The sequence below is a fragment of the Rhea americana genome, unplaced genomic scaffold (assembly GCF_003343005.1).
Source record: "Rhea americana isolate MKP2758 unplaced genomic scaffold, rheAme1 scaffold_60, whole genome shotgun sequence".
Taxonomy (NCBI): Eukaryota; Metazoa; Chordata; class Aves; order Rheiformes; family Rheidae; genus Rhea; species Rhea americana.
The window spans coordinates 2,373,187-2,396,861 of NW_028186757.1; the positions used below are offsets into that span (position 1 = coordinate 2,373,187).

General features: G+C 35.6%; 1 protein-coding gene across 1 annotated transcript in view; it reads right to left on the reverse strand.

The window, feature by feature from the left end:
- KLHL2 (kelch like family member 2) overlaps positions 1-23,675 on the reverse strand; it is a 58,770-nt gene that overhangs the window by 4,798 nt on the left and 30,297 nt on the right. The window contains exons 5-12 of the mRNA XM_085319881.1: positions 18,348-18,510; positions 8,420-8,529; positions 7,451-7,567; positions 6,315-6,464; positions 5,534-5,651; positions 4,690-4,887; positions 3,821-3,922; positions 1,699-1,827 (exon numbers count right to left, since the gene is read on the reverse strand). Of these exons, the coding sequence (XP_085176007.1) occupies positions 1,699-1,827; positions 3,821-3,922; positions 4,690-4,887; positions 5,534-5,651; positions 6,315-6,464; positions 7,451-7,567; positions 8,420-8,529; positions 18,348-18,510 (1,087 nt within the window). The remainder of the gene's footprint in view (positions 1-1,698; positions 1,828-3,820; positions 3,923-4,689; positions 4,888-5,533; positions 5,652-6,314; positions 6,465-7,450; positions 7,568-8,419; positions 8,530-18,347; positions 18,511-23,675) is intronic.

Sequence of the window (23,675 nt, forward strand, 5' to 3'; positions counted from 1 at the left end):
TTTTTAAACACTCAGATAAAATGGATGTACTGGCAGTTTGAAAAATGAAGCTTTGTCACAGCCCAATGTTATTTGTCTTCACAATGATTCAAATAATCTGCTTGTTTTATATAAATGCTTTACTCAAAAAATCCTTATATTAGCCAGAGTATTTAACAGTACCCTCACTGTAATTCTGGCCAGTTTTTAACCCAGCATTTCCTTCCAAGATACACAAACTAAATAAGCAAAAGTTTCACAAGACAACTATGTTAAATACACTCTACTATATTTCCTTTAATAACTTTACAGTTCTATTTTAAAAATGCAACCAAAATATTACTTCCAGTAATACGAGACAAATCAACTTACTGTTTTGTATGGGTATAATGGAAATATTACAGATCAAGTATTTTAATTTTAGTAATGATTTAAAAAAATGTCTGTTGAAATAATTAATTTGGACTGAAGTCAACCATCACTACATAGATTAAAAACTGTTCAGAATTAATAGAGAATAATGGAAGGCAAGATGAAAAGTTGGGATAACTGTTAATCATCTACTGAGCATACTAGAAATCCACTGAGTTTTATTTGTAGCAACATCTCTTCCAATTATGAAGCACATTATTGCAATCACTAGTAGGTATTTGAAGGGTGTTGCTGAAAAGCACCATTGAGTACATGTCAAAAAGGGACCTAAACAGGTAAGAAATAAAGGCAGAAAAATAATATCATGCAATTTGACTTGAAAAAGTCCATGTGAACGCATCTAGAGAAAGAAAAAAAACTTCAGCAAGTTGAAAAAACCTGAAACACCAAAAGACAAATAGAGGACAGTGAACAGTAAACGAGACTTGAGTCCATAATATAAATAGATAGTGAAAATGCTAAAGTCATTTTGGAGCTGTGGAAGCATCATTTGATTAAACAAGAACAGAATACCACAGGCACGTTTGATGTTATTAAAGAAAAATAGACACTCAGTTTCAAGAAGAAAAAAAATACTAAGAAAAAATTAAAAAGGGATTTTTAAGATTATGAAGAAATAAATGGATGTATCTTGACTAAATAATAAAGAGAGAATAACATGTATTAGCCTAAAATACCCAAAGGATGTAAGTATCGTGATGAGAAGAATTACTGAAGATGAAACAAAGGTTGCTTAAGTGGAAATAGTAGGATAGAACCAACTACACAAAATTAAGAATGATCAAGGACAATTTCCTACAGTAAACCCAGAATGCAGAACAAGTCCTCCAAAGACGTGGAAATTTAGTTACAGTTCACATGCAAGCTGACCTGAAAAAACTATTAGAAAAAGTAGCCGTACACTGGCAGAGAGATGTTTTTGAAGAAATGACATTTTTTCACCTTGGACGTGAAGATTTTGATAGTCATTTCAATACTGAGCTGACACTACATTAATTGTCACAAGCTGCATATATTAATCTGTATTAAACATCAGAATATCAGAAGCTCAGGGAAGAGAAGGGAGTATGAAAAGTACAAAAAGCAAAGGAAGGATGCTTACTCTTTACAGACTGAATCTTACCCTGTAGGACATTTCTGTATTTATAACCTGCAATACATCTGCCATCTAAGACTAACATTCCTTTAGGCTCAGAAGTTAGCTTACCTTCTGTAATTTTTTAGTAGGTTTTAAAATCACAAATTTGTTTCAGTCTTAACTATGAGCATTGATTCTTGTTCACTCACCTGCTCCACTCCGCCTAGTGCTCATTTCTGCAACATAGCTCCACTCATTCGTATTAGCATCATAGCACTCTACTGAACTAAGGCACTGACGCGACGCCCCATCGTAGCCACCGACAGCATACAGCTTACCTAGAAAAGCAACCACCAGAAATGCACAAGTTTCTGAAGCACAYAGGCTATGTTGTTACACATGCAGAGGGAGAAATGTCACTCTCCAAATTAGCWACTAATCAGCATCTGTTGTCAATCAGTTATTGCGGGTTTCTATATTGCAGGTTTCTATTTTTCAAACAGTTTAAAATACTGCCCTGTAGATCTTGCCATTTTGGGGAGATAGAGGCAGCCAGTACCTAACTGAACAATGTGAATCAAAAGATTTTGAATTGCCTATCTGAAATACAAAGGTACTTCACCCCMATTTTAAATTAAGAATTGTCAAAAGGCAAACTGTCCCCCATTGGAAGCAAGTTAAYAGGCTTCTTAGAAATATCAAAAAATTCAGATGGAAACTACTTTTATGCACTTGGTGTATGCTTTCAGAATAGAAACAGCAGAGGTTCCTGTGCAGATTAAAGGCACGCCTAAAGCTGTTTCAAGACCTGGGAGCCAGCCCAGATCCACACTGTGCAAGCAACAACAAAGCTATTAACCACCAAATTGTCCTTGGAAGCCTGCAAATTTCACAGCACCATGCTTAAGATCACCCTCAACATGTAACTGGGAAAACCAGCCACATTTAAGAAGAGTTGATTATAGTTCAGTGCTACATCACTGAAGACTGATTTATAATGCTATCACTTCTGTAACCAAGCACTCTAGCTTTGTTGGCATACATTAATTACATACTTAGGGAAGCTAAGTATGTACATACTTAGGGAGCTTTTCTTCAGTTTGCCCCAGGTGCACTGGAGTCAGCGTTGAAGCTCTGACTTCCATATAAGCCTGTGYCTGAGCCCCAATACTGCCACTGACATATACAGTGACCACATGTACCTTTGCCTGCAGCTTGCTCAGCAAAGAGTACTAAAAGATGCCCCTCCAACACAGCTGGGTTGTGAACAATTCATAGTCGTCTTCAAGCAGTTCCTAACGAATAGACATTCTGGACAGGTCTACATTTTTAGGTAACTTTTTATGTAGCTTTCAATGGGCAGGGTACAAATGTAAGCTGAGATGCTCTCAGCATTTAAAATAAAGAACTGCTATTACAGAAAACAATTTATACTTTCATTAAAAAAACTAAAGCAAAAGCAATTTCTGCTAACAGTTATGCCAGTGGTGAAGGATAATCAGTTTAATGCATAATCAATCTTACATTATAGAAAGTGAATACTTTAGCACAGTAATAAAAGAAATATGGAAAGCAAGTATGCTAAAGCTAGCCAAAAAGAAGCAGAAAAATTATGTTTTGTTCATAACATTTGAATTATAAGGTTGAGCAAAAACCTAAATCTAAGGTATTTTTTTCTAACATGTATATAGAAAGTAGGGTGAAGGTTACATTTCACCCTCTTTTTCTTCCATCTCATTTATTACTGACTGAAAGTTTTACTAATAAATCCTTTTGATCTTGTTCTATTCCACCTCAGTTTTAGACACTACCAGAGATTAAATTCAGAGCCTTTTGGACTATATTTGTATTATTGTTAGTGAATATGAAGCACACTAAGATACATGCATGAGTATCATGCAAAAATTTATTTCTTCATTTCAGTAACTGAACCAAAAAATTTAACAATGACTTTGAATCAAACTGCTCAATCCCAAAGGGTTTTTATTTTTGAAAATGGAATGTATTTGGGGTTTAGTTTTGCAAATACTGTTTTAATCCATTTCTGGATTTTTTTTTTTTTTAACTCCTTATACATCTCCTAACATTTCTGAAATGAAAATCTTTTTTTGTTGTTGTTSTTTTTGTTGTTATTTACAATCACATCACTTTTGCCGAAACTAGTCCTCTTAGATGATCCAATTTGGTAAGTAGTTCTGGTTCCTAAGTATATATGCAGGAAAAAAAAAATCTTTCAGCATATAAATATTGTGTTGATTTCGAATGTAAGCTCCTAGGAATGTCCAAAGTCACATAAGCAGAACTAACTTTGCAGATAGCAAAAGAACTTACCTCCAACAACACCTACACCAACACTACTTCTTCTTGTGTTCATTGGAGCTACGTGAAACCACTCATTAGTCTTTAAGTTGTAAACTTCGACAGATGATAAACCTATTAAAACAATAGGGCATTATTTTCTCTACAAATCTAGGAGCAATACACTGCCTACCTTTCAGAAATTATTCATTGTATCTCAAAACTCAAATTATTATTTCATTTTAAGAACTGTTCATTATTACGCAAAAGGTACAAGTGATGTTATTTAGACAGCCAATTACTGTCATCACATTCTTGGTATTTGAAMCTAGGCAACTGAGTAACCCCTTTTGTGGAACTCAAAAATTCTTCCCTAGATTTCTTCTTTTTAATTAAGTCACCCAGTGCTCTCTACACATGTTCATCAGAAATAACTCTTAAGGAAAAGGATTCTCTCCACAAATGGTTTAATGCATCTGTGATGAGAATGAGCTGCACATGTCCAAAGCCTTCCMACAATTCAAGCAATGCTGTTTATACTCATTTACCCTACAGAAAAATGCAGATGTAGATTCCATACACAAATAGATGCCATATTATTTCTCTGCTCATGTTGTCCATAAAGTTAAGGACTTGGAATACAGAAGGAGTACTGAAAGGAAACCTGTCAAAGATTCAACAGTCATTAGGCCTAAACTTTAACAACTGAGGGAACAGTGCACTGTTCTGTACCAGGCAGAGGGTGGTGATCATTAAAAGCCTGTTTCATGCCAYAAGATGCAGGCTGTCCTCCTGCTTCATTTCATCACAACTACAAGGAAAGTGAAATTCAAATTTGATACAATTACGTCTACATCAGTCAAAACAAATCAGTTCAGCAGCGTGTAAAGGCAGAAAAATACCTGTACTTCCATCAAATCCTCCCACAGCATAAAGAAGTCCATTTAATACAGCAGCTCCCAGTGTGCTTCTCCTGTCTTGCATATTAGCAACACTCGTCCACTGGTCCTTCACTGGATCGTAGGAATCTACCGTGCGAACTCTCAAAGAACCATTGAAACCGCCAACAGCATAAACCATGCCTCCCATGTACACCATTCCTAGAGCAGGGGAAATGAGGAGAAGAGCTGAGTGTTGTCTTCTCTGTCAATTATTTTATTCCATACTGTGCTAACTATGCAAATATTTGACACAATTTAGAGTGCTCAGTACACTATCAGGCTTTTAACAGTGTCCTAGAGCCATACTTCATTCAGATTAAACACTAAAAGTTTTGATACTTCTTGCTACTAATAGTTTACACTTCTGAAAATTAGGCTTGCTAAATTTCTTGCTTAGATCTCAGTTGTTTTAAGATAACATGTTCACATTTTTAGTATCAACTGATCACTTCTTCAAATTCTTCTATCATTTAATGATAAGTTATTTTTAATAAAACAATGCTCATCATTGTAATGCATCAACATATTAATTTATCCTCTGTATCCATGTGATGTAATGAAGCAGTTTATTTTACAGATTAAAAACTGAAGGACAAATTAAAATCAAATTATCAAACTTGTATAGTCCCAGATTAGCAAGTAATTAGAATTTTCAGGATGATCAACACACAACACTCACTAAAGTCAAGATTTAGCCCTTTTCAGGATAGGTCTCTTAAGTACTATTCCAAAGAATATAGGATGCTTTAGACAGACACCTAAATTCTGCAGCATTACAAACTGCAACAAAATATTAGTCATTTACCCGCTCTACATCTTCTGGAAGGCAATTCAGCCACCTGATGCCAACGCTCTTCTTTAAAGTCATAGCATTCTACGCTGCGAATAGCTTTTGGTGCCTGTCCTCCAACTACCATCATCAACTAGAAGGGAGGTAGTAACATGCATTAATTACTTGCATATATGAGAGCACCTGAAAGATGAAAGAAGTGCTAAAAATAAAGGAAGCTTCCGTACAAGAAATAATTAAAGGATGATTCTCCTAAATATGCAATGTGGATCTTGCAAGCTAGCCAAAACTATTTTCTTTAAATACGCAATTTGAAAACATTGTGTCCAGTGGGAATATCTGAAGCAGAGAAGCAGGAGATAATTAGCATTTAGATAGAGCTCCCATGAATGAGGCAGATTCTGTTGTGTCTCCATCTCTGACCTCGCATACAAGAACTCATCATCTGTAAAACTCAATGGAGCTATAAATGTCCATCATAGAACAGCTTTAGTTGGCTCCTTTGAAAGAAATGTGCTAAAATCCACTGAAGTCAAAGGAATGGTTCATCTGACTAGTTCCTATACCATCAATCCAGAGTTCTCCTCAAATGCTGAAGAACTCAGCCTAGATAATTTCCATATCAAAGCATAATACTGATCTAAAACTCAATCACTTGCTACATCTGCTTATGAGGAATAACTCTTGCAGAAATTTTTTTACTGGAACATACCAACTGATAGTCATGTTCTCATCAAATCTATTAAATAAAATTGAGTTTGAAGAAATAAGCAGAGTGGAAAAATAACAGTCTTACTTTTGGAAGGCTAGCAGGCGTTCTCAGTTTTGTTCGAGTGCTTTTCATCAATGCTCGTTGCTCAGTTGGCAGCAAGTGATACTTCATAGCTTCAATGAGGTAATCTTTACAAGCACTGCTGTTCTTAACCAATATTTCCTCCTCAACTCTCTGTTTATTAATAGAAGTTTGACAAGATCTGAGCATGTTAAGGAAGTAAAATACAAATCACAACTTAAAGTGCAGWAAGTCTGCATCATAGGAACAAATGCAGATCATTTAGATCATAGTTCAACCATAGTTAGACACAAAATTATGTGATGGCAACATACAATCATTAAAAAAAAAAATGAATCAGGAGATGTAGATTCTCTAGAATCTACAAAAAAAAAGTTTTAGGCAATGGTAAATCACTTTCCTCACAGCCATACACATTTCTCAACTTTTCAAATACTGAAAGCACATAGCACTTAAAATGGGGTGTGTGTGTGKGGGGGCGAATTTCACAAACCAGTATATCACTCTACAACAATAAAATCCCACAACAACTAGAAACACAAAAGTGGAGRAAATTCATATCATGAAAGGTAAAATTTCTAACATGCTACAACACTACTAAACATTGAAAATATTTCACTATTAACATTAGTATTTAACCTGACATCAACACATTCAAAATGATCTTACAAAATTTGAAAAAAATACAGCATATCTGAACCAGATAAAGAAATATGCTTCCAGGCTTCCTTTGTCAGTAATTTTTAACCAACCTAAATAATGGATATATTTAAAATAAAATTCTGGAATTTAATATTCACTTACGAAAAGAAGTACTGTATCAGAAATCACATTACAAATGAAAACTAACCTGATTTCAGCAAATTAAATAATTTCAAATTACTGGCATGGGATGACAATTAATCTGCCAAACAGACAAATTACTCCTATGTGCTATCCCCTTATGCTATCCCTCACTTGAGTGAGTGTATGAGCATGTAAGCATGTGGTGGTGGTAAAAGGCAGGTCTTTACGTTTTTATTTCTATTATCAGTAATACACTATCTTATACTGTCTTTAAAATTACTCATTTAGCATTAAAACAAATAAAAGGAAAGAAGTGTCCATGTGCAGAAGAATGAGTATTCCTTTTGGCTTACCTGAACTAAATATTCCCGGGAAAGCAAAGGCAGCCGAACATGCTCCATCAGGCGTGCCATTAGCTCCTGCCTTACATCTTTGTCATGGTTTACCCACGCTATCACTGCTTCAAATACCTTCCAGAAAACAAACAAATGCAAGTCCCTTGGCTTACAAATTCATGAGTATGAGAGTGTCAGTGTGCCTCCAAAACCAACTTCTGATTAGACTAAAATTCCTATCATAGAAAAGGAGTACAGTAGTTACAGCTCCCATTATTTTCATGTTTATTCAATATAAAATTTCAAAGATGCATTAGCCAGTCTTTTTTGGTATCCTTCCTCTACTCATGTTTCAAGGATAACTGCACTACACTTGCAAAATGCGTTGAAAAAATTAATACTGAAAATCCAGTTTACAACCCTCATTTTTTTCTTTCCTATTCCTGAGAATGGACCTGCTCTGTCATCATTCAGATAACATCGTTATGTCTTACTACAAGAAGCAATATTAAGCCTTGTTTCTCCTCTACTGCACACAGTTCATTGCTTCTACAGGGCATTAAAACTTTAATTATACTCCACAGAAACAGTATAGTAAGTATTAAAGTCAGAGACCTAGATGTTCAAGGTATTAAGGGAATAGCAACATGGCTTTGCTCATTGCAGTTTAAGCAGATAGTTCTTAGGCTCAAAGTTTCTACAAGATGGAAAAAAAAAAAGTTTTAAAAAAGCTTTCATTTTTTTCAAAGAACTATGGATTAAATGATTTAAACAGTTTTAGAATTCCTAAGAGCGAAGATTAATTTTCAGCATCAAATTCACAACACTTTTGGGAAAAAATCTTTAAATATGAGCATAATATAGGTTTAATTTCACTGAGTAAGCAAAGGATTGATCCAAACAAGTATACAAGAGCAGTAAGAATAAGCCTTTATTCTCCCTCATCCAAAAGGGTAAAAAGAATACTGTGATAACAGATGATCTTACCTTCTCTTCTGAGACAATCGTAAGTTTGTCGCTGGATATCAGACTGCACACCTGCTCTACACCAAGATTGAGGTATTCTTCACTAAGCACGACATCAGAAAAGTGCTGTTCTGTTTGGAGAGGAAAAAAAGTACTCTAATACACAGCACTGCGTGTTACCCTCCCCAAAAAAGCATTAAAACAATACAGAAAAAATAGAAGAATTTGATTCAATATGCATGCTGTTTATTACATCCAGAAGCAATACTTTAATTTAAAACATTTTATATAAGTTAAAGCTTTGTCCCACAAACAACTTTTATATTCAAAGATTCCTTAAAATAATGTAAATACTAAAACACATTATACTCYAAGTTATAGCAATTAAACATTTTCATTATCACTTTAGTTCAGTACCTATCCTTGACAATAACTTAATTCATTTCTTGCTAGCTTTGTATTCAAAAGTATACATGACTACATCAAAAAGATGTCAGAGAAAGAATATGCCCTATAAGTTCTTAACAAGCATGTTTTAAACTTGCAGTGCAACATAAACAATGTTTGATTCATTAGAACTAAACAGCAGTTTCACAATCTAATGCAGGTCAAATCAAAAAACTGAGCAACAGGTTTGGATCCTATTGCATCTCTTGGAACTTCCCCAAGGTCAGAAAAATACTACTTATCACAAGCTCCACAAGCTGTAGAAGTTGTGTAATTTTTGTACAGATTTTTTTTAATGCCTCAGAATAACCACCTGACACAATTTAGTGATTTGACTGTAGAACCAGATGTTTTCTTTCAACATATAGCATATATTTATTAAGCTGTCCTTCATTTATTTGGTTGTCTTCTTTCTTCCTTTTTTTTTTTTTTTTTTTTTTTTTTTTTTTTTTTTTTTTTTTTTTTTTAAACTATTCAACTGCTTAAATAGTAGCCCCATCCAGTTAACTGGTCTTCCCCCCCCCCTTCAGTTATGCTTAACAGAAATCAAATGGGCAGTTCATACCGAGAATTTAAGAATTTGCTTAGAGGAATTTAAGAATTCAGAATTAGAATAAGAGTTATCAAACATATTCAAAATAAGTATTTTTCTATAAGTTTTTCTGGCACTACATTAGGCTACTATAGTTCTCTATGTTTGACACAAACTGTTGAAAGTTAAAAAATGCTGAAGTCTTCCAGAACAAGAAGTCTAATTTTTCAGTAGATTAGTTCTGCAAAGCACGAGGGACTGAAACAAAGATTAGAGAGCATAAGAAGATAAATCTAACACAGTATGATAATTCCTGTCATCCATTTCATTCAGTACCCTGTTCCTTGAAACAGGCAGCAAAACACTCTTCAGATAGAAGTCCAAGAATACATATGACAGGTAAACTTGATARTAAAACTTCCTGTAATGCCATCACTATAATCACGAAAGATTCCTGGTAGCTAGAAAAATGGTATTTTACCTACCTTACTACATTTCAGTAAAACTGCTATAAAGCCCAGCCCCCCTGAACATGCTAAATTCTCGACTGCAGTGCCTTCCTAGAGTAGTAATTCTACAGTGTCACTGAAAAACAAACCCCACAGCTAAACTTAACATAGTTTATTATCAGTTTTCAATGAATGTCCTCRTGTTCTAATCCTGAAATACAATGATAAGAAAAGCTTTGGCCTGTCTACTCAATATTATTCATTACTTTATATTCCCTTCTATCTTTCATCTCTGAAGTAGACAGTCCTGATCTTTTCAATCTCTCACACTCTGACTCTCTCCCATCATGCAGTCATAATCCCTACAAGTTCCTCTAGTTCTGCAGCATTCTTTCAGAATGAACAGATAACTTCTGCAATATTCCAGGCTATGGGAGGGAAAGGAAGAGAAGTATTATTGATTGATCTAACAGCATCGTTACTCTTTCACTTCTTAACAAATCTTTGTCTATTTGCTTGCAAGACTGCAAAGATAGTTTCTTAAGTTGGAGTTTTTTTGAGGTGTACCCCACTACTGAATAAAATACMTGTTTATTCTTTCACTATTTATACATGTCTAACAAAGAAAGGTAACTTGCATTAATTAATTTTACGAGCTACTCCGAATTTCAAGTAACAGAGCTACAAAACAGCATACCTGACTGTTAAGAAACTGAGTTAGGAAGGAAACAGAAAGGAGAAAGAGTTATATTTAAGCAAAACCCATCCAAATCTCAGAGAAATCTGAGGTTCAGAAGCCTTGTTCATCTTCCCTTAAGAATGCCAGTTCAACAGCACTGAAGTGTATCCAACAGGATATTCTTCATAAACTAGAAATAGCCAATTGATTTTACAGACTCCTAATAAAGAAGCCTTCTTTTTTAAGGAGGTGATTTAGATTTATGACATGTTGTAAAGAATAGGAAGAGATCCAGTCCCTAATAAATAAATAAATAAAAAAAAAAACCACATTCAACATTTTCAAACTAACACTATAAAAGTCAAGCTCCCTTTTGTCTTCATAATGGGAAAAGAACTGTAGGAAAAAAGTTGAAAAAAATAGAATGAAAATAATTAACGAAAAATGAGACTATTTTACTGAATGTCTCCCGCTGTGTATAAAGCATACAATAAAGCATATGACCTTAATAAAATGAGGCAAACGGATGAAAAGTGAAAAGGGAAGAAATTAAAGTCAATAGCTCAAGTTCTTGAGCAATACTTGGAAACAAATCTTCATCCAAATGGATCATTGAAAACAGAGAAATAGGAAGGCAGATGGCTGTATAAATTCTAGCTATTCAAACGGGTAAGGTGAAATTGTTTGTCTCTTTAAAACTAGATCTCTCGTTGTCAAGGAGACTACCTTAAGTGACGGATACATATCCTTTTGTCAGAAGCCAACTGAAATTACAGATGACTGAATTATTCGAAATAATTAGAAACTGAAAAAGAACAAGGAAACTCATAAACACCACTTAAGTAGTCTGCCAACAGTAATTTATCTTAGGCATTCAAGCACTGAGGACAGAAAGCATTATTTTATTATATATAAAAATAACGTTTATGAAATTCAAGCCTTTCTGCTCCTTCTTCACAAGAAGGGTATCAGCATCTTACCTTGAAACACAGCCATTCAGTATTACTAAGTTGTACAAGTTCCCAAAGTTCCATTTTAGAGCCTCCTTTTTCAACAGTCATGACAGAAAAATAGTTTTTTGGGGGTAGACAACACTGTTTTTGTCTTCTATTTTTTAWAGATGTTAGGATTCATATTATTCCRTATTATTGTCTAAATCTCAAAAATTAGATCACTCACTTCATTTTTCAATAAAATTTAAGATTCTCATATATTTTATCAGTATATAATCTGAGATATCATCACGAAAATCCCAGAAAATTTGAAAAAATGTCTTTATGTCTTAAAAAACTTTGACAAGACTAAATATTCCATGGATCTGTCTCCTATTAAACCCCAAACTAGCTTTGGTTTTATTTGGGTTCATTTCTCATTTTCCTGTCTTCACAAACATCTCCCAATTCCAGATAAGCAGACAGCTATAGCTGTCTGGTCAGAATTTTTTATGACAATTATTTTTTCCAAATCAAAATTTTCCACATAGTGTGAGACTTCAGTTCGTACCGGAATCCTGCCTTCTTGTCACCTTGCTGACATAACTAAAGCCAGCTGGCTCCAGAGTCATGCAGTCTGGAAATCAACTGGCTTTGGGAGCTGCAGGGGCTTGGCTCCCAAATTCGCACTTCCTAACTTCCTAAGTGAGCAGAATTTTGCTTCATTATCATCAAAACAACCCCACTCCTTTGGGAAAAAAAATCCATACCATTTTAGGAAGTTTCTAAAATATCTGTTCCAATTGTGTGCCAAAAGCAGATTTTSACATTTTCCACAAAATGGCATTACTATTCTGCTCATAACTGGTTAAGACAGTTTCTATTCGGATAGCTAGAGATCTGTCCTTATCTGCCCTGTACCAGTAGGATGGGCAAACCAGAAGGACAGAAAGGAAGTTCTTAGCAATATGAAAAGGGCTAGTAACTTGATGTTTGGAGCGCTATGAACAATGCCAAAGTGGATAGCAAATGAAGATAAGAGGAGTTGTCACCACTTCTTGGTACTTTTCATTCTTAGTTTGGAGATGTGTGTTCTACAGACAGAAGCAGTAAACAATTGATCTGTCTCTTCTAGCCAAAAAATGCACGGTCTTGCTCACTCAAAAGATATTGTCACTAATTTTATGCTTTTTAGTTACATAGGAAGGAGTGCTACATCTGAAGTCAACACAGGACATTTTATGCTAGAAACATTTGTGGATTAATTCATAAGCACAATTACACTTATTTATATGCCTACAGTCAGGCCTTCTCTGGATTAACTGTCTTCAGTTGCCACAAATACAGAAGGAAAAGCCTGCTCAAGTTCCCACAGATTACAAAAAACACTTTCAGAGAATCACGGTGGCAAAAGCACCTGTAATCCATCTTCTATTTTCTGATTTACAACAGTGACTGTTCTGAGCATTTGTCTGTGAGTATGGTCTATTGTTCAACCCAGCTTAAATATCTGGTCTAGCATTAATAGCCTTCAATCATTTTCTAACATTTTTCCAGTGTTGTTGATGACAATATCCATTACCATCCATTTCCATAAAACTTTTTAATATTTTGTACACTTTCATAAATCTTCTCCCAAAGACCTTCCCAAATCCTCATTAATACATATGACAAAATTTGGCCAGAGCTTATCAGCACCATATGCTGCAGCTAAAAAAGGAAAAAAGCATGAGAACCTCGCAAAAATTCTGTGTTTGTTAGTTTGTGAAACAAAAGATCATGATCAAATAAACTAAGTCTCACAAATCTCTTTTGTCTGTTCTGGGCCAACTGTTTCTATTCTATGAAGCAGATTTCTATAAACCAAATGGAGTACTTGCATTGTTCTGACATGATAATGCTACAAACTTAACTGGAACCTCCCAGAAATGTAGCTTCTTTTTGAATCAATACCCTTTTATTTTACAGAGATGCACAGGAACTTAGAAAGATCCAAGTGGTAGGCTGGCATAAAAGAACAATGAAAATTACTTGAACAAATGAAAYAAAAAATATCTACCAAGAACAATTTTTAAAATTTTATTTCATTTCATACTGTTCCAGCCAAAAAAATCACAATGTGACACATGGTCTGCCAATTTGAGGACTGTCAGAAGGTAAATATTTCAGAATCAAATTTTTTTWAAAAAATCTGATATAGTTGTCAATTTTATGCTAAAGTAACTGCTTTTTAGAACACTGTGAGATTCCTAGCAACCAAGGTAACAGCAGCATAGCAACAGAAGTTGCTACTCAAAATAGAATTGTAAAAAGATTCTGCTAAATATGTCCTTTAAATCTCACGCATACCAATGTGCACAAGACTAGTCTATAGAAGATGCACATATTTCTAAATCTAGACAGGACTCAAGTGTTGGGTGCAAAGTACCTGAATCCAAAAATGTTATGCCCCACAGTAAAGAAAAGTAGAGCAATAAGTGCTTCTTAATTATGTTAAGAATCCATGATAAAGTTCCTTTGACTGCTCTCCAGCATGATGGGCCAAGAAGCTTTATACAGTAATGTGTACAAGTAGTCATCAAAAGACACTTCTTCCACAAAGAATCCTGTATCGGCCTATACAGCTAGTGAAACTATATTATCCTTTGGCTGCAACAAAGAAATATGTCAAGCACTGCAGGAATGCTCTCATACTGTGCTGCTACAGACCACAACTGCTCGCAGTAGTAGAATTTCATAGGATAAGTGGAATATATTCCACTTTTTTCCACAAGATTAAAGGGTAGAAGCAGACTTCTACCTAACAGCATAAACTTTTAATAATGACACATTATGAAAAAGAGCAGAATTATTTCATTAACAAAGATGGCAATAACAGTTTTTCTTCTGCTTTACAGTGTCAGCTGGCTTGTGAGGCTGTCCAATTACTCTCTTTAGTTTATCCCAGGACTGGCATGGCCTAGAGAGCTACATGTTCCCTACCTCTCTTGTTAAAGATGAAAAAGCCATGGGAATCAGCTGTTTGCAGCAGCTTGCTCTTTCTAGTCTAAGATGGCATGCCCCTCTAAACACTCTTCTCCCGTAGCTCTCTTTCAACAGGAGAKTAATTCATTTCCTTCCCCAAGACCTTCTATTTAGCATTTCTACTGCTYATCTTACTTAGCATCTTCAGAGTCAAACCATTTTCCTTTATTATAAGGGTTTACTAGTCTATCTTGAGATGGTTATCTATAACATTATGATAAGTATAAAATGTAACATGTTTTTAGGAACAATTTTTGTTTCATGAACATTCTCTACGACCAAGTATCAGTGAGCAAAACTGAGAATGGGTGCTCACTAACAGCATTCACACTGCATACTCTTAGGAACCCTTCTGGATTTCTGCTTATGTTCTCTGATAAATCTATTTAAATCAGAACTGGAATGGCCATTCTTTCACACAAAAAGAGCTTGCATATTGTAAACTTGTCACTCGTTCTCCCCTGAAAGTATTAGCAATAAGCATTCATTCAACCCTTCTCTGCTATATTATGCATTCAAGTTAAGATACTTGAGAACAGAATATTTGCTCATAAAAGAAAGATGAGAGCCTCCGTTGTTTTTATTCCCCATCTTTGCAACTGTCAGAGGACTCAGAACAGGACTGCGTTCTGAACCACCACAAGAGCACTTAGAATCTCAGTTGCAAAGTTTAATTGTAACAGAAGCTAATTCCAAGTCATTTGTATCAAGTGTCTGCTATTTTCAGATTCCCCATATGTATCACAGATGTATATAAATGGGCAAGTTACAGAAACCTAACACACTTTTACAGCCCATCACAGGACTATGAAGCTCCAATTTTAAAGCAAGTTGGGTTTTTACTCCCACTGGAAGGCCCCTCCAGAGCCTCACTATCATAGTAAATTCTGATCCACATTTGCATCCATATGTTTTTATGTTAGCACCTTCTAAGAAAGGTACTTTTTTAGATACTTCTAAAAAGCATCTTTTTGCCTCTTTTTCCTAAATATCAAATAGCAATTGTTATAAAATGAAGACTGAGAGAAGTTAAGCATAAGTGCTTTCCATTTTGTCTAGAAAGATGAAACTCTCACTGCTCTTTAAATCTAGTAATTCTCTCCTGTTCTAGTTTCTAGAACCTGCAGTCCCAACCTACCTCCTCCCAGGCAGGGAGATCACAGCTGTCTGTGATCCAGAGCCTAACTCTGAAATACCACAGTTGCATCTCTTTGGCTCAGACCTTTAAGAAAATTGCTCAGTTGCGAGCAAGAGCCTTGGCAAAGTACACAGAGCCAATCTAGACAAGAATTAGTGGAGGGGAAAGCAGGTAAGATGACTGAGATGTGGACAGTAATAAGCCTGAGAACATAAGAGGAAAAACATTGACAGGAAAAGTGAGAGTAATTGTATGAAAGTAAGAGTAGGGTAGAAAATTCTAATGAAGAAAACCAGGGAACCAGAAGACAGCAATCTAGCAACACTGAATATCCCATTCAAGGGTCAGCCCTTCCTCCTGACTGAAGACTGCCTGGCCAGTGAAGACTTCTTGGGCGCTTTTATCGGGAGTAGTGAGCATGCAGGTGCTCAGCCTCATAGTTTGCAAGTCTTAGCTAAGACTTGCAGGTTTAACCTTTTCAGTTATCTATGTCCTGCTTGCAGAGTCTCTCTGAGCAAAGCAAAAGATGCCTGACCAAAATGACTCAGAAAGGGAGGGTTATGAGCTGTACGCAGTTCCTATACACTCTAATATATTTCATAGTATTTCACTCAATGTCTTGCCAAAGTCTTAGATTTTATATTATGGTAAGTACWATACATAAATATTAACTTTAAATGCTGAATTTAAAGATAGTTTAAAAGTAACTGATGTAGCTTAAAAATCACAAAGTCACAACAGAAGTTGGGAAAAAAAAATCAATTTGAAATTAAGCAACACTATGTTAACAGAATGTCATGGAGATACAAAATATTTAGACTGCCCTAATACTCTTCAAATGTTTCATGATATTTTGTTATTTCTGGTATTTTCTACACTGCTCTCACGTTTTAAGTTACATTTGCCTGACAAAATTCTAGGGATCAATGAAGACAGTGCAATGCAATGAAGCTGTTCACACCTTCGGGCATAGCATATTTATCTTAGGAGCAAGAATAGAGTATGCATTGCTTTAAAACCTACCACACAGATGCATCAAAGTTAAAATAGGAGTTGAGCTGGCGCCTAATGGTAGGGCCCAGCAATACTCCAAAAATAGGATGACAAAAAGGGGAAGCATACATGAGGGAAGAGCTTTCTGGAGGAATCTGAAATAGCTTGATTAAGGAAGAAAAGGAAAGTTAGTTCCAAGGACAAAAAAAAGAAAAAGAGAGATATGAAATAAAAGATTTATGTATCACTACCCAGGGGATAGTGAACTGGAAAAGCCAAGGATGACAGGTTGGAATTTGATTGAGATGAGGGGGAAAGAGAAGAGAAGAGATAAGAATACTGCAAGAGTAGTAAGATGACCTTAGGAAACAGAGAAAGTTAAAGCAGAGGCAGATGACTAGTGCAACAGAAGGGAAATAAGGTGTAGAGATAGGGAGGTTTGGTAGAGAGGGAAGAAAAAAAATACGAGAATAAGCAACTGAGCAGTTGAAGAAAAACAGCAGAGGAAAGTTAAAGTTATGTCTACAAACCTGAATAACTAGGAGAACACRGAAGTCACCAGTGACAGAGGAAGAGGAAAGGGGAAGGGAAAGACATTTAGAGGGGGAAAAAAAAAAAATCAAAACTAAGTTCAGTTTTGCTGAATCTGAACTGGAAATGAGATATCCAAAGGACACTGAAAAGACAGTAAAAAATCTGTGACTGGGCAGATGGTACAAGTTCCATCTAAAGAGGCATACCTGAGGGTCACTCTCAGCTTCTGACAATAGACAATTTCTAAATTAGCAGTACATTCTAAAACAAATATGTCCTATTCCCTAAATATTCTCTCCTATAGCTCCAATCAAAATTTACTGCTCTGCTGGCTACTAAAGTAAATGCTATAAAGAAGGGTTTTGTTTTTTTTTTTGCTCACTGTAACAAGCTTCCATTAAAAGGAATTCCTCAGTATAATGTCTTCCATCTCAGCTCAGACATCAAAAACTCAAGGCACTCTACACAAAAGAACCAGTAAAATCATCCCTACATGAACACATTTTAAAATGTTAGTTTTGGTCATACTGTTATGCTATAAACTTACTGCTTGTATAAAGCTTACACAATGGCTTTAAGGTTTTGTTTATTTTTTATTAATCTACATTATGCAACTCTTTCTTAGTGTCAAGACAGTTAMGAAATAAGTAATTCGGATGTATTACACTGTATTAACAATTACTGATTTGGTAATGCTTTTAGAAAGTTCCAGCACCTTTATAAGGCTAGAATTTACAATAGGAAATATAATTGGAAAATAAAGAAAAAAAAAGATTTTATCTTTTAGAGAATCCTAGAAATGTAGGCTAAAAAGAATTTCAAATCTTCTAGTTCTACACACAGGTATGATCTACACCACCCCAAATCAGAAGCTGGTCTAATCAGTTCTCAAAGCTGCCCAACAGTAGAGGCCTCGTAACTTCCACAGACAACCTGCCATCTATGGTGCAAGATTTTAAATACYAAGCTAGGTTCTTGCTGAATCACAAGTTGTTTGGACCCTGGTCCTGATAGACCATGAAGATGTGCTTGGTGCTTATTTTAACTGTTTCAACTAAGAGTCTTCCTTTTTCTGTCAGACTTTTCATATTTCTCATGAAGAAGAGTGTATTAGATATTTCTGCAGTATCCTGGGTAAATTTCAACTTGTGGCAGCAGGTGAGGAAATGCTCGTATTGTGTATGTCTACACAAGCTATATTCTATGCTAGTGGTAACTTGCCTGCATATGTRTTGGCCTTGTTCAAGAGATCTGTGCACGCATGCATGTCAGCAAAAGCACGAATCCCCAGGCAATTGACTGGATGAAGCTGAGATTCCAAAAATTCACAGCAAGTCCTTTTCACATCCTGCAGTTGCAAGAGACCAGCTGCTGGGAGCAGTACCTGTAAGAAGCAACAGGTGGTTAGTGTTCYGTTCAATTCTGAGCTTTTACAAGAATACTGTCAATATTAATACAGAAAATGCAGAAACAGCAAAAAACTATTAATAAACTGAAAGACTAACACATAGAGAGGAAGATTTCAGAACTTCAGGACTTAAGAACTTAAAATCTAAGGATGACATGTTTAACCTCCCTGCAAATACAGTTTAAGAYCTAAAATCAAAAGCAACATCACTTCCCAATATTCATCCTCGTTTCCTTCTTACTCATCCTCAGAACTTCATAACTACATCTAATATCCAATCCTTCACAATTAGATACTTCTTTAAATCAAAGTTTTCTAGACCATGATAGAATACGTGAAACTTATTTACATGCAACCATTTAGGATAATGTCCAGTTTCTTTAAGCACAAATGTATTTTTGCTTATGTGTATTTTTATGTGCTTATATGTATGTGTATTTTTATGAACTAATTCCAGTAAGGATTCTAAATTCAGTTTCCGAAAATGTCTGCGACTTTCATGKAGGAATGGCAATCCAGACATTCCAAAGTCTGAACACCTAAAACTYGCTCATTAAAAATCTGATGATTTTTACCAGAAAGATACTACTGTGAGTGGCATATTTGTCCTTCAACTGTCAGAAGCAGTGAAGGCAAGCAAAAAGTACAGAAGAACTTTAAAAATACCACAACATGTATTTTGTTCACCCAGCAAAACTTAAACACAAGCTTCAGGTGAGCCACAATTGTGCCTTTGAGCAAGCTTCCATACTGTAATCTACCATTTCTTCTTCAGAATATTTTCTTTTCCTGTGGCTTTGACAGTTATTTTAAGGAGATTTCTATTTTAGAACATTCAAGTGTGAAATTAATGTTAACTTTACTGGATAGGATAACTTGAAAGATTTTAATATCTAGATTAGTCTTGCAAATTATGTTGTTTATGTATAGAGAAAACAGATACCATACGGCAATATCAGTAAGCAAGCAAAAAAAGAAAAAAAAAAGGCATGAGACAATGGCTATACTACTTTTGTTAACTCTTATTTAATTACTTGGATAGAATCAAAAAGGCAGACAAGAAGAAAGCTCAAAGAACAAGAAGATGGAAGAACAAGAAGAGAACTAGAAGAGCAGGGCAGAAGAAACAAGGTAACTCTTACTACACTGAAGTTGCAGAATATACTTCTAAGTTACTGGTCTTCAGAGAAAGTTTTAATTTTAGTAACTGCCTATAGAAACAAGTACTTATCTCTGTAAGCATCTACTTTGCTTCTAGAGAATTACTGTTATTGTCTACACTTTAGACTTTTTTCTTTAAATAAAACTAGTAACTATGACCCAAACTAAAACAAATGAAAAAGGACTTTGTGTGATGAAATCGTCTAATATCTTTAAACTTCACTTTTTGGTTATACTTCTATTAYTTATGGTTTTTCCTCTTCCTTCAGCCTGCGATGCACGAAGCCTGCTTGAAAACCATCTCATGTTCCTCAAGATACTTAATTAATCCCTAATTTCAGGCAATAATTCACTATAACCAAATGCTATAATCAAAGGCTATCACTACTATAGTTAGAAAAAAGAAAGATTGAATAATAGTTTGCTTTGAATATCTACTGGTAATAAAAAAGAAATGAAGGAAACAAACATRTATACAAACACAAGATGAAAATAGTCCAATGAACTCATTTTATAGTAGCATATACAATATGTTTATGAAGTGAAGATAATGTAAATAATATTTCTATTACTAGAACTGCAGTATGATCAGTTATATCACTGAGTGGACAATTCATTYGATAATGAATTCTAGGATGAGATAAAGTCATGAAATTAAACACSAAAAATCAGGGCTACACTTCTAAACACAAGTATTTATTTAAACAAATTGTTCCAAATAAGCAAACATTTCATAGTGCTAACAAATTCAGTAATAATTCAAACACACTCCTAAGTAGTTTTAAGTAGGTTGTCAATAGAATTGAGCAAATAACTCCAAGAACTCTTCTTGGCTGTGTAAGCGAATGTAGTAGAAAAAAAAAAATTACAGTCATCAACAAAAACACTAAAAGAAACTGAAAGGTAAAACTAGAAATTTTAGAATTTGCAGAAAAGAATATAAGATTCGTGTGTACAAATGTTCACACTGAGCAGTTTGTTCACTCATATATCYTGTAAAGAAAAGTTGTAAGAATTAGAAGATCAATCTTTATCAGGTGAAAATTAAGTGAGGTCTTAAATCATTATAGTGGAGTCTGATAACTAAAATAAGAATCTGTATCTTTACAATAACACATTTAAATCTAAATGTGTTTGTGTGTATTCTGCTAGWAGAAAGGAAAAGGGAGGCAATATCCATCAATTTTACCCAATTAAAATTATATCCTGAGCTTTGGTTACTAGGCAACAGGAGCTATGATAACATCTAGCTATTTCCATTTATACCCCTGGAAGTATAGGAAGCTACAACACCTTCCATTTTAAAACACAGTTTCATCCCAGGAGGATTCAGCCAGGGACAGAGGCATATGAAAAAACAAAACTCTTCCCAAAACCTGTAAAAAAAGCCTACATTAAAATTGCAGCATGAATTAAGCTTAGCTGCTGCTGACTCTAAACTCTGGTAGCGTATAACTCAGATTTATTTCTGAAAATAACCACTAGAGGGTATCCTGACTTTCCTCTAAAGATCATAAACTCTTTCATAAGCATATCACCTTGTAGAGCAAAAGATGCAGAGGGGAAAAATAATTTTCAGTTATACTAGAAAATATATTCTCATCATGGTAGTTGGCATTTTATTAATCAAAGCAACTGAACTGATTACTGCTACAGATAGCAAGTAAGGAATTACATACTCTCTTCCCGTCCCTCTACCCTCCTCACCTCAAAGCAGTAGTGATGACTCTTGGACGGGCTGCTAGTGTTCCTAGGGCAGATCACTTAATCATTTCAGGTCTTTGAAGACTATTTTCTGACTATCTCCTCCTGCTTCTCCCTTTCCAAAGCTACAWACACCTGCCAAATACACACCAAGTGCACCTCTCCAACTCCAGAGGCAAAAAGGATGGTGACAAGGTATTACTATGTGTTTTTTAACCCACCCACAGGGTCACTCATGTAGTCAGGGAGGGTTCATTTAAGGCCTTAAACTCTGGTCCATGTTATCACTGGGCTGTACTGAAGCCCTTCACCATAACTCAGCCAGATCACTGGACTATACTCAAGGCTGCTGCCCTCTCTTCTGGCCTTTCAAATACATGCACAGAGGCCTAAGTGCGCTGATGTGGCCTGCAGCTTTTCTTCCCCTCTTCTTTCTCCAGGCAGCACCGTGGCTCTATTCACCATCACGCAACCGGACATACGTATCTCACCTGACCAAAACATACACGTTTTGAGTTCTGCGACAAAGGCAGCTGGTACCCCCTGCTACGCAGCCAGTTACTTGCTTGTTACACCAGAAGCACGTATCCAGTTGTACATGACACCTCAGCTCAGAAGGGACACATCTGCAATCACGTCACAGCAAATACGACACCAGGTGAGAGTCTGCCCTATCTGAAAGCTGCGCTAAAAAACASTGTGTGATTTGGATCACAAAGCACTCCCCCACCTTTTTATATAGGGCACTGGCAAGTGAGACAAGCTAGCTGACCTAACGCGCATCCCGTCATCACAGCACTTCTGCTTCAGGAAGTTCGGTGTTACACTCCCCTTCACACAGCCCCGCGCTCCCATCAAAAGCGCACGCCAGTCAGCACCACTTTACGCAAGGCAGGAGCTCTCAGCATCTGCCCTACTCAGTTGAGAAGGAAGGAAAAAATCACTTACTGGAGCAAGTCCAGGGGAGGGAGCCACCAAGAAGGTCAGAGGTCTGGAGCACACGACATTAACTGGAGATACTGGGAGAACTAGATTTATTCAGCCTTAAAAGAGAGGGCTAAGGGAAGATCTTATTACCACCTGCAACTACCTAAAGGGCAGGTACAAAAAATATAGAGCCAGACTGTTCTGGAAGATGCAAAGTGATAGGACAGCAGATACAAGCAGATATGAGTAGAAACACAGAAAATTCTGATTAGATATGAGGAGAGTTAGGCGTGCACGTGCACATGCACGTGTGTGTGTGTGTGTGTGTGTGTGTGTGTGTGTGCAGGTATGTTTAAACTGTGAGGGTAGTTAATACCTGGAACAAGCTGCCCTGAGGAATCTCCATCCTTGGAGAGACTCAAAAACTCAACTGCACAGAAGTCTGAGCACCCTACATTAACTGGACATACTTTGAGAGGAATGACCTCCACAGGTCCCTTCCAACGTAAATTATTCTTTGATTCTGTGAAAATTAAAAAAAATCCTTACACATATCTATTAATCAATCCTACTGCTGTAGGATTAATTAGTAAGAATGATAAGCGTTATCTTCCAAAAACCATAGTTTGAAATCATTACATTAAAAACTAAATTTAGTGTAACTGCTTGAAAAGAGCACAAAAGARTTGAGCAGAACACATTACAAAGTTCAGAAGAAAGACGGCTGCAAAGAGCCACCAGCTAAGCACTGGGATTCGTTTGATGAAGTGCTAAGCCAAGCCTCGATAGCTGTAGCCTCTCCTTAAAAGGACAGAGGACACTTTTTCCACTTCATGTTCTTCTATTTATTTCAGATCTCTGTTCATTGAAAACTGAAAACTAAGTAGGAGTTTGAAAAGAAAGAATCTTTGATTTCCAGATGCATTCAGTTGACCAACTATCAACAATACTTTACTTATTCAGAATCAARGTTTGTTTGAAATGCAAAACAAGCTTTCAAATTTTAAATTTCTTATTCATCCAGCACATTATAATTGAAATAAATTTTAACATGACATTTTTCTGCATATTTTATTGAAAACACTTTAAAGTTAAAGCAGCTGGGTACAAATCATGAATAAATATTAAATCATTTACTATAAAGAAAACACTAAACTATAAAATTGTACTGTTATTTAGTTGCTTGAGGAAATATTTAAGTACATAGAAACAGATGCTATGTACAGTTGAGAAATACTGTGTCCCAGTGGTTATCATTCAGCTAGAAAACACTGTTCAGGGAAACTTTTTATAAAGTTCAGTGCAAGGTAAAATTTAAATTGATTAAAGTTTGCGGACTGATGATTTAA